This window comes from Elephas maximus, chromosome 5 (assembly GCF_024166365.1).
Source record: "Elephas maximus indicus isolate mEleMax1 chromosome 5, mEleMax1 primary haplotype, whole genome shotgun sequence".
In the NCBI taxonomy this organism is placed as follows: Eukaryota; Metazoa; Chordata; class Mammalia; order Proboscidea; family Elephantidae; genus Elephas; species Elephas maximus.
In genome coordinates this window covers 90,874,002-90,886,177 of record NC_064823.1, presented here as the reverse complement: position 1 = coordinate 90,886,177, position 12,176 = coordinate 90,874,002, and the positions used below count along the sequence as shown (strand labels likewise).

The 12,176-nt window shown below is 35.1% G+C and overlaps 1 protein-coding gene across 4 annotated transcripts in view; it reads left to right on the top strand.

The window, feature by feature from the left end:
- Positions 1–12,176, top strand: part of YTHDC1 (YTH N6-methyladenosine RNA binding protein C1) — a 42,187-nt gene that overhangs the window by 7,156 nt on the left and 22,855 nt on the right. For 2 of the 4 annotated variants that reach the window (XM_049886100.1, XM_049886099.1), the window contains exons 2-8: positions 2,523–2,624; positions 2,979–3,307; positions 3,420–3,828; positions 8,727–8,816; positions 9,271–9,324; positions 9,892–9,986; positions 11,889–11,997. In XM_049886100.1, the coding sequence (XP_049742057.1) occupies positions 2,523–2,624; positions 2,979–3,307; positions 3,420–3,828; positions 8,727–8,816; positions 9,271–9,324; positions 9,892–9,986; positions 11,889–11,997 (1,188 nt within the window). The remainder of the gene's footprint in view (positions 1–2,522; positions 2,625–2,978; positions 3,308–3,419; positions 3,829–8,726; positions 8,817–9,270; positions 9,325–9,891; positions 9,987–11,888; positions 11,998–12,176) is intronic. The other 2 variants (XM_049886102.1, XM_049886101.1) reach the window with 1 other exon arrangement.

Below are 12,176 nucleotides of genomic sequence, written 5' to 3'. Positions count from 1 at the left end.
CTCATCAATAGAGGGAGTCTTTGTCTCTTGCTCCTGAACCTGGGTGGGTTTTTGTGATTGACTGTGTGAATAAAGTGCCATGGTTTAGTGTTGGCGGTAGTCTTGATAGTAGTGTTAGCAGGGCTTTCCCCTGACCTGTTTTTCTCTTGAGTCATAATCCTTTAGAGCCCCGAACCACCACGTAAGAGAGGCCTGACTGCCCTAAAGCTGCCATGGTGGAGAGTGACCGTAGAGAGGGAGTTTGAGAGAAAATGCCCAAAAACCTCAGCTGTTTTGAGTCTTCTCCACTCAGGCATCCCCCAGACATGTGAATAAGCAAGCCTTCAGATGATTCCAGCCCAAGCCACCATGTGATTGCAAACACATGAGAGACCCTAGTTGCGCTCCAGCACCATGGGGTGGTGTATTATGCAACAGTAGCTATTGGAACGTGTGCTTGTTGTATTGAAGAAAGGATTTTGTTTTGTGTTCTGAACCAGATTTTGTGTATCATGTAGCCTAGCCATTCACAAAAGGGTTGGGGAGGGTTTATTAGAATCTGATGATGTTAGGAAAGGCTTGTAGGTTGAAAAACTCATCAGGAGATTCAAATCACTTCTTTTCCCTTCCCAAACCCCACTGATTTTTGTATTCTAAATATCAGAGGTGATGAAACCAGAGCTCAGAAAGACTTCAGACTTTCCCAAAGATACCTAGCTACTTGGTGGTGACCTGGATTCCTCACCTCCTAAAGCAAATCTCTTTTCCCTGTATCGTCATATTTTAGTAAATATGTATGTAGTTTCAGTGATGTAGGAAAGTAACTTAAAATGTGATAGTTTATGAGGCGTTGGCAAACTTTTTTTGTAAAGGGCTTTGTGGACCACACAAGTTCTCTGTCATTCTTTTTTTTTTTTTTTTAAACAACTCTTACAAATATAAAATTCTTATAGGCCATACCAAAAAAAAAAAGTCATCAGTGGAATTTGGCCTACAGGGCTTAGTTTGCCTACCTCTGATTTATATGATCGTGATCAGACCACAGTATATTGATGTCATGGATTATTTACAGTATTAATATGTAGACCATCAAAAGAGTATGTTATGGCTGACTTTCAATATTTTAGCAAATTAAAAATTTTGTAATGTTGGAGGTACAGAGCTTTCTGGTGCACTACTTTGAAATTAGTCTGCTAGTTCATATTACCTTTTAAGAATGTTTTGCCATAACCATAGTTTTGCTGTCTCATCAGTTTTCATGACTTTGCACTTTTCCCTTGCCATACCTTAAAGTTGAAAGATACTTTTGATACCAGAATACTTAGTGTTCAAAACATTTACCATTTAGCTTTAGTGCATTGCCAAAAAATCAGTTTAAAGTGGTAATTATTTGCATATATTTCAAAGATTTATTTTGCAGTGTTGGACGTGGCAGAGGGTGAGGGTTGGGGGACAAAGCTGAGTTCACAGTTTTCGTGATCATCGAATATGTCAGTATAGTCAGTTCTCTTCTCAGATGTAAGTTATACTTCTGTAGTCCATACCAGTGACCTGCAGACTGTTGTGGTTGTGTATCACATCAATAATTTTTTTCTTTTTAACTTTTTTATATTGACATACTTTCAGATACACAGAAAAGGTACAATAGTACAAAGAATTTCCTCTTACCTTTCCATCATATTCCCCAAATATTAACATTTTATCACATTTGTGTTTCTCAATATATGTATGTGCATACGTGTACACACACATGCACGCAGATACATACACACCTTTTCCCCCTGAACCGTTTGACAGTTGCAAACATGATGCCCCTTTACCCCTAAATACTTGAGTATTTGTGTCCTAAAAAACAAGGACTTTGATTTCCTTAACCACAGTACTATCAAAATTTGGAAATTAATGTTGCTGCATACTATAATTTGTTCAGATCTCACCAATTTTCCCAGTTATCCTAGATCCTCTCCTATATTCACTTGCGTGTCTTTTTATATCCTTTAACCTGGAATATTTCCTTTAGTTTTTTGTATTTCCTTGGAAATTTGACATTCTTGCAACATACAGGTTAGTTATTTTTGGAATACTGCTTCATTTGAGTTTATCTGATATTTCCTCATGATTGCATTGAAATTTTGAGTTTTCCTCAGTGGTACCACACAAGCATTTTTATTCTCAGGGTGTCACCACGAGGCTTGTGATACTGATTTTTCCCATTACTGATGATATTAAGTTTAATTATGTAAACCGATGTCTGTCAGATTTTGCCACTGGAAAGTTGATAAAGTATTTCCCTTGGTAATCAGTAAGTATTTTGTGGGGAGTACACAGCCTTGATAACCCCGTGGGGTACATATTCCTGACTTTGTAGACCAGAGCTCTGTGCTGACTTCTTTTGCATTGTTTTATGAGTGTTGGGTCTTAATCTGAAATATAAGCTTCTTGAGTGTTAATGCTCTCATACTTCCATGGCCTCAACACACTACGTACTCAAAAATAAACGCTTAATAATACTGATTTCTCCCTATTAATTTTTTTGTTTTCAGATGGAGAGCTTAATGTTCTTGATGATATTTTGACTGAAGTACCAGAACAGGATGATGAACTGTATAACCCAGAAAGTGAACAAGATAAAAACGAGAAAAAGGGTATATAAAGTTACTATTATTTTGCTAAAGTAATGGTAGTTAAATAAAAGAGAATTTCTGAAGAAAATGACTAGCTTTTGTATTTGTTCCTTGAGGCAGTTGACACCAAAAGGACAGTCAGTATAACAAACTGTTGTATACTTTTCCATATGAAACTTCTCAAATACATGAGTTTATCCCGTATATTTGAAAGCTATGTTTTCTTTTAGATTAACTTTGGAATACAAGTGTTTCAAAAGACATTTTAAAGAAATGAAACTTTTTTCTCCCTGATATATATCATCTGTTGATCTTTTTGTGAGATAAATAGAATACTACAAACAGTTTTATGTCTTTTTAAATCATATCTTTAAGGATCAAAAAGAAAAAGCGACCGAATGGAATCTACTGACACCAAACGACAAAAGCCTTCTGTTCATTCAAGACAGTTGATTTCAAAGCCACTGAGCTCATCTATTAGCAGTAACAAAAGAATAGTTAGTACAAAAGGAAAGCCTATCACAGAGTATAAAAATGAGGAATATCAAAGATCTGAAAGAAACAAGCGTCTGGATGCTGATCGGAAGATCCGTTTGTCAAGCAGTGCCTCCAGAGAACCTTATAAGAGTCAACCTGAAAAGACTTGTCTCCGGAAAAGGGATCCTGAAAGGAGGGCCAAATCCCCAACACCAGATGATTCTGAGGTAGTAAATATTGCAGATATAAAACAGAAAGCAATTCGTTTTAGAGCTATTTATTCACCCTGACCTTGTCTGTTAAATATGACTGTTGATTCCCTTTTTCTTTAAACATCAGAGAATCGGGCTTGATGTGGATAGACGCGCAAGCAGATCCAGCCAGTCTTCTAAGGAAGAAGTGAACTCTGAAGAATATGGTTCCGACCATGAGACTGGCAGCAGTGGTTCTTCTGATGAGCAGGGGAACAACACTGAGAATGAAGAGGAAGGAGTGGAAGAAGATGTGGAGGACGATGAAGAGGTAGAAGAAGATGCGGAGGAAGATGAAGAGGTGGATGAAGATGGAGAGGAGGAGGAGGAAGAGGAGGAGGAGGAGGAAGAAGAAGAAGAGTATGAACAGGATGAGAGAGACCAGAAGGAGGAGGGCAATGATTATGACACTCGAAGTGAGGCTAGCGACTCAGATTCTGAGTCTGTTTCCTTCACAGATGGATCTGTCAGATCTGGTTCAGGCACAGAGGGATCAGGTACTACTTTTTGTATGTAAAAAATTGTCTTTTTTTTTTTTTTTAATTGATTTTATTCTTGAGAATGCTTAAATTAAGTTACAAACTTTTTGAGGAAATTGGAGGATGTTAATGTGATTGTTCTGTAATCTTCTGTAGTTATTTGTTGTTGGGTGTTATAAATACATTTGAGTAATTTTAAGTAAAGTTTACATACCTTAGTAAAGACATTTCCCAGCTACGGAGTGTGTTGTAAATGAATACAAGTCTAATACTTTGTTTCCCTATAAGGAAATCTATTTCAGGTTGTAATGTTGTAAGGTCTTAGAGTTTCATAAAAGAGTTTCATACCAGTTGACAAATGCTTGTTTTAATACTGATGTACTTGAAATGTATTCAGGTGGAACCTGCCCACTATATTACTGTGTTTCCGTAGTAAAATGCCTCTAGGTTTCCATCATGTGAGGATAAAATCAAAACACATTTCTTTCTTTCTTTCTCTCTTGAGAGCACATACTTTTAATTCTTTGTTTTTGGGTTGACCCGAGACAGGGTCTACAGAGGGCTGGGGTGTAAAGATACAGAATGGAAAAGAAGAATGTAAAATTCTTGTGGAGAGATTGGGTAAGAATCATCTTGGGTCATTTCTTCAATACCACATGTCCTACCACTTTATCCCTATTTGATCCATGAGGTGAAAGCATAGAAATAGCAGGAAGTTGTAGTCACTAAACTGAGGGTCCCTCTTGGGGGAAATTCACAGGGTATAAGCAAAGAGGGATTAGGGTACTTAAAGACCCCTGAGATTATACTGGTATGGCTGTCTTAGGCTACCAGATTTGCCCCATAAGCAGAATGTACTATATATTGGAATACAAGAAAATCATATTCTTTTGATGTATGGGATACTTAGTTTTATTATAAAGTTTTATCATTTAACAGTGTATTGTTAGCAAATCATGTTTTTGATATAAAGTAAGTGGCCAGCTGTGTTCTAGTTATTGGCAACTGAAGCTTTTCCTCTCTAGAGTTCCTGGTTTGGGAGCTTTGATAGTTTTTTTTTTTTCCTTAATTTTATTGTGTTTTAGATGAAAGTTTACAGCGCAAATTAGTTTATCATTCAAAACTTTATACACAAATTGTTTTTTGACATTGGTTGCAATCCCTACAGTGTGTCAGAACTCTCCCCCTTTCCCTTTCCACTCTGGGTTCTCTCCATCCATTCATCCAGTTTTCCTGTCCCTTCCTGCTTTTTTGTCTTTGTTTTTCAGCAGGTGTTGCCCATTTGGTCTCTTATATGTGATTGAACCAAGAAACACATCCCTCACTTGTGTTATTGTTTGTTTTATAGGCCTGTCTAATCTTGGTCTGAAAGGTAGGACTTCAGGAGTATTTGATAGATTTTTAAAGAGGGGTTAAGAGTTAAACTGAATGGATGAATAGTTGGGCTTGGTGTAGAAACTTGGGGAATCTTTAATTATATTTTCTCATCATGCTTTTTGCAAATGGATGGAATTTTTTTTTTTTAATAATTTATAATGGTGGATAGGGACCAAAAATGGCATTGGTAAAATGAATGAGTGTTGATTTATTGTGGAGAGTGTGTGAAACTACCCACTGGGGTAGGGAACATTTTGTAGTAGGAATCTTTAGTATCTCTGTTAGGAACAGTGTTTCTCAGACTTGAATATTTGGCTTATCTAAGTTAAAAAAGGGGGAGACTTATCTAAATGAGGAGGGCCCAAGATAATCTGCACTTTTCACAAGCATCCCAGATGATGCTGATACTATAGAAAGGGAGTTGATAGTACTTTATTTTTGTGGAGAAGACATTTTAAATTGAAAGGTAGCCTATAGTTAAAAAAAAAAAAAGGTATTAAAACTTAGTTAATAGAAGTTTATTGTTTTAAGTAAAATGCCTGGAACCCTTCTTTTCCTACTAAGGGTTTATGTGAAGTATGCTTTAGATACTCTCTATTTAGTATACAGGAAATTATTAATTTTTCTTTGAAGTAGTTCTTTTTATAATGCATGAAAGAAAAATGGATTGGATTTGGAACTCCTTGGTTAGGAGATGTCAGTTTTTAAGTACAGGGGGTCACAGTTTAGTTTTGTGCCATGAATTTTCTAGACACCATTTTATTTTACCTCAGAATGTTTAGAAACTTCCTTACAAAAGTGGTACAGTTTAGTGTTTGATAAAGCATTGTATTGTTCCTTTGACATGAGAGTAATAGTGGGGAGAGGGAGCGGATAGAGAAACTTAGGAGCAGTGGGATTTACTTACACAAAAATTATAATGGTGTTTTCTCTTTTTTTTTTAATACTAGGTTTAACATTAAACAGTTGGGTAGAATCTTCTACTCCGGTTATTTTTCCTGCATTACCTTGGTGATTCTTTTAGTATTGTGAATCATAAAATATTCTCTTCAAACAGTAACAAGAGATTGTATTATCTTCAGTCTGATAATTCATAAAATGCTTAAATTCATGAAATAACATCCCAGAAAGAAAAATAAACATGTCAGAACTCCGGAAAGAAATAAAGGAAAAAATTTAACAAGGTTTTATTTTCAGTTCTGTTATATTCGTTGATTCAACTAATCAGTTTCTGCTGTGTGTCAGGCACTAAATAGAAATGTGTAGTCAGTGAACAAAACATGTGTATGAGGAAAACATTTGGGAGTTGACAAAACCTGCTCCTCTCTATTTTGGTGAGATCCCCAGTCATTTTGTAGTAAAAGGCTTCAGTCTATTCACTTGGGATCTCGTGGTTTGCCCTTCAGGGGAAAATTTTAAAGTTTTTGAAAGCCGGGTATTTTTTCTTGATAGCCAGCTATTTTAAATATCATTATGGACCCATGGTTCTAGCTTTAAATAGGCTTGGTTTTGTAGTTGTGCCAATGTATGCTGCTTTCCTCCTCCCTTACAGGCCTAAGTTACAGAAATCGAGGTCATTTGCAAGCTTTCTGTTACACGTATATGGAAAAGCAGTTTAATACATTGCAAAAGGAAAGATGCTTAAACTTAAAGGAACTTAAAATGTACTTAGAGTTTTCCATTGTTAAACTGTCTAGACATAGAATCCCTTTTCAAGAGTAGTAGTCAAATATCTTTTCCAGTTGCTCTGTAAGAATAGAGGCTTGTATTCTTAAGTCAGAGGGCCTGCATTTGCAGCTAGATTCTGCAACCCAGGAACTTTGTGACCCTGGCCAAGTTGTCTAGCCATCCCTCTAAGCTGAAGTTTCCTTATTTGTAAATGAAAATAATTACTTATTGTATGAACTCATTGTGAAGATTAAGTGAGATAATTTATTTAAAGCTTTTTAAATAGTTTTAGTTGTTATTATATAGTGGGATGTTGTATAAGCATGATCATTGATTGTTATCTTTCGGCTTTCCATCGTTTTTATAAAAGTAAGTACGGGTATTTTCTCTCTTCATATGCCTTTTATCTCCCAGGTGAAGGATAAAGGAACATAAAACCCAAACCAAACCCACTCCCATCAAGTCGATTCCGACTCATAGCGACCCGATAGAACAGAGTAGAACTGTCCAATAGAGTTTCCAAGGAGCACCTGGCAGATTTGAACTGCTGACCTCTTGGTTAGCAGCCGTAGCACTTTAACCACTACACGACCAGGGTTTCCCAAAGGAACATATCATGATAGAATTACAGTAGTAATAAACAGAGATAGGAGAACATCATTCACTCCCTTTTAGATGTATACCCCCCCCCATACACAAAGTGGCAAATTAGGCTTGAAATGGCCCTTACATGATGGATAAACCAAACCCTTTCTGTCTATTTAAGATTTCTAGCTTTCTTGTGGAAATACATAGATTGTCATTGAAATTTTAGGGATAAATTTTAAATTTTAATTTGAAATAAGAGCAGTAATCCAGGAAGGAAATGATCAAGAGAATGGCATTGAAGAGACAAAAGAAAGCAATGGCAATCTGAAGGGAATCACTAATTTATTTTAGTATATTTTCACCAGTAGAAAAGCTTTGAGTTCTGGGGTTTATCCAATATTTTAAAGCCCAATATAGAAATTAACACAGAATGAGATTTGGAATGTTCATATTGTGATGGGAAATGATTGTATAATTATATATAAAAAAAAAGAGTACAGTGGTGCCTGATGCATAGAAGGGACATAGTACATTTTTATTAAAAGAAAAACAGTAATTACATTGCAGATAGTTCTTTCTTCTTGGAATCCTTTATTCAAGATCTCCTTTATACAGTAAAACCTGTGAAAGCCAGAACCTGTGTAAGGCAGAAACGTGCCAGAGAAGGAAAACTCAAATATTTTCCACTAACAGAGCAGTAGAAAAGTGGTAAGACTGCACCCTGTCAAAGGCGGAATATTTGTGCGACCCAGGAAAACAAGCCCTGGTGAGTTCTGGCCATCGCAGGTTTCACTGTATATACAGAGTCTCTGGGTAGTTCACGTGGTTAATGCTCTGGGCTGCTAATTGAAATGTTGGAGGTTCGAGGCCAGAGTCCACCCAGAGACACCTTGGAAGAAAGGCCTGGTGACCTACTTCAGCCATTGAAACCTTGTGGAATGCAGCTCTACTCTGACATGCGGGGTCTCTGAGTTGGAACTGACTTGATGGCAACTGGTAGTTTATGTATAGAGCAATTAAGTCCGTGAGTTTTTAGTCACAGGCATGTGTTTTTGGATTGAAGTTGGTGTGAGAAACAACAAAATGTTCTTAATTTTAGAACAGAAAGAATGTGAAATGGAACACATTCTTCAGAGGAAATTGAGGGGTCAAGAAGATAAGCAATGAGTAGTACTTAAGGGCTGTACAAAAACCAGACAAGTAATGATCTGTTCTAGTTTGAGTACCTGTGTTAATTTCTATGTGTGTGTTTTTTTTTTTAATCTTGTTTGGATTCCTTTTAGATGAGAAAAAGAAGGAAAGGAAGAGAGCTAGAGGCATATCTCCAATTGTTTTTGATAGAAGTGGAAGCTCTGCATCAGAGTCATATGCAGGTATTCTCATTGTTTTTATTATCTGACTCAAGTGCAATCTGTAGAAGGTGTGTGAAGACTAGCTTAGTGTGAACTTGTTGATGTCCATTAGTATTGATTTTTGGCATGTTCAATGTAGTAATTCTAGAGGAAACTAAGCTTTTTCTTATTATTTTAATACTGTTCTGTTACTGCTTAAGTGGAATTTTCACTTTTTTTTTTTCTTGGAAGATGATGATTCAGTGACTAGTTTTCTGAGTGGGAAACTGTTCAAATATATATATTAAAAAAAAAAAATCCAAACAACCCAAAAAGCAAAACACTCGTACACATTGAGAAGTATTTTATTGTGTGTGTGGGTGCGCCAGGAAGAATAATTTGTCTTGAATGAGAATTATATGTGACAAGACTGTAGAAATTTTGTCTTATCTCTATTAAAGCTCAATCTGAACAAATGTACTTTGGCTAAATACAGGTTCAGAAAAGAAGCATGAGAAATTATCATCTTCCGTTCGTGCTGTCCGAAAAGGTATCATTTAAATTTGAAATTGTTTTCATTGCATGCTGCATAAAGTCATAATTTTGCCTTATTGGTTTTCCATTAATGGTTTTAATGTAGTAATGTTCCGATATATTGCATTAAGGGGAGAAAAAGTAATGCAGTCTTACATAGAGAGCTCCATGACTACTTCTAATTGCATATCTTTTAGAACAGCAGACATTTCAGGATAGTTCAGTTATCCTGGAATTCAGTGTGAAGACACAATGTATGATTGATATATTTTTAAGTAGCATAATGGTCTTTCACAAATCTTTAAAGGAATCTAATAAAAGAATTCTGTAAAGCTTTTAGGCATTTTCGTACTTGAATATGGATATATCGGAACATCACTAGATTAGATTTACCTTCTTGCAGAGTGTTGGTGTCTTTTCTTAGCTTTGCATTTTTACGTGTTGTGGCTTTGCTTTCTAGGTCGAATGGGTGATTGTGAGTTTTAAAATTTTAGCTGGGTTATGGAGGGCTAATTTTAGTTAGTACAATCTGTACCCCTTTGTGTGATAGTGGCCTAATCAATTTGGATTTCTTTTTTTTCAGATCAAACCAGTAAACTCAAATATGTCCTTCAGGATGCAAGATTTTTCCTCATAAAGAGTAACAACCATGAGAATGTGTCTCTTGCCAAAGCTAAGGTATTAGCATCATTTCTGTTGAAATTAACTTAATCCTAAAATTTTTTAGTGGGAAGTTGGACTAAGTTATCTTGAGTAGTATACGATACATGGTATAAAGATACTGTAATTTTCATGAAAGCTGTAGAGATCAGTAGCCAGGTTGCTGTTTAGGATCTGGTTTGTGGCTGGTTAGTTAACCATTTAATGGTCAATTGTTTGAGTTTTCTTTAAATCTTTCAAAGGTGATTTTAGAAATCAGAATACTTGATATTCAAGATGATATAATTTTACACCATAGAAAATGTGTTTCTATTGATTTTTGTGTTTTTATCTTTATTCAGTTTCTAATACATGGTGTTAACATCTTTTTTAAAGTTTCTTTTGTTAACTGATCTTATCTTGTATGTATACTTCTATGCTTCAGAGTCTTTTTTAACCATCAGATGTTTATTTTATTTTTTTAATTAAAATTAAGGAAAAGAACAGATTCATGATATTTTACCCATCAAACTTGTTATCCACCTAAATGTCTGTTCAGTTTTTGTTGTGTTTAGAAAGAAAAATTATCCAACAGGCCTTACAAGAAATGAATTCTTGTTGGAGCCCTGTGAAATTTACTAATAACTTGGATTGTATCTCCTACCCTTGCGATTCTTTTGAAAAGAAATCATTCCTGTATGGAAAGTTTATTTTGTTTAGAAGAAAAGGGAAGAGTTATCTTAAAGATCCACCCTAGACTTTTCAAAGAGAATATGCCCAGTTGCTGTAGGATATTGTATGTTATTAATTTTTCTGTTTGTTTCTGGTACAAAAATGCATCTGCGTGTTACACCAACTAAATATCTTTTCTAGGTTTAAAATGAGTTTCTGTATAGTTTCTACTGATCTACAGAAAATTAAAACTAAAGTTAAATATTTTATTATATTTCTTTCAATATCCATATTGTTTTTCTAATTTAGGTCAAGGATTATCTATAAAGCTGTATGGACAATATACTAAATAGCCTACCTAAACCAAAATGAAACCCGTTGCCGTTGAGTCGAACCCAACTGATAGCAACCCTATAGGACAGAGCAGAACTGCCTCATAAGGTTTCCAGGAAGTGCCTAGTGGAGTCAAACTGCCGACCTTTTGGTTTGTAGCCGTTGCTCTTAGCCACTGCTCCACCAGGTCTCCAGATAGTCTATTTAATGGTATATTTTTCTGTTCTTCAGCTGGAGCACGGTTTAGGCAGAACTAACTAATCACTTAATATGAATGAAAAGACCCTAGTTTGAATGAACAGATGGATTTAAACTGAATCAGAGTTCTGCCTTACCCCTCCCCATTTTATCTATTTTTGACTTCCATGAAGGGAAATTTCATTAAAATGCTTCAGAAATTACTAAATAACCATTCCATCAGTACTTGAAAAGGTAAAACACAGGTTTCTTCAAACTATTGGTGAATAAAATTTGAGCTTAAATAGAAAAACTGAGAAATGGTAGAATCTTGAAAAATTCTTTCGGATTTACAAATACAGTAATTTTTAATTACTTGATTAGGTACAGTTTTTCAGGAAGACATGTTGTACAATTTGTGATTCACCTTTAAACAGAATGTATTTACCAGTCAGTGATTGTGATTTTAAAATAATTTTAGGTGAATGGTTTTATTACATAGAATTCTACGCCAGAAAATTCAACCCATGATGTGTTTTCTTGTTCTAATTTTATTAAGACTGAAGATTTTCTCCATATCTCTGCTGAGCTTTTTATAAATTAATACTGCATTATTTTGATAATTAATAAATAAGACATTATGGCTTATTTGAATTTAAAATATACCAAAATCAGTAGCCTCACTCTTTTACAGATATAATTAGAAACATGTGTTTTGCAGTTAACTTCAGTTTGTGATCTTTACATATTTTTGTGTAGGGTGTATGGTCCACGCTACCTGTAAATGAGAAGAAATTAAATGCTGCATTCAGATCTGCAAGGAGTGTTATCTTAATATTTTCTGTAAGAGAGAGTGGAAAATTCCAGGGTAAGAATAATAAAAATAATTTTGACATATAAAAACATTGATTTTATTGACGTCTGTTTTTTTATATATTATGTTGAGATCTTGATTCTCTTAGGGTTAGCAAGATTTTCTTCAGAATCACATTGTGGAGGATCTCCTAATAATTTTGACATATAAAAACATTATATTGGCATGTATAT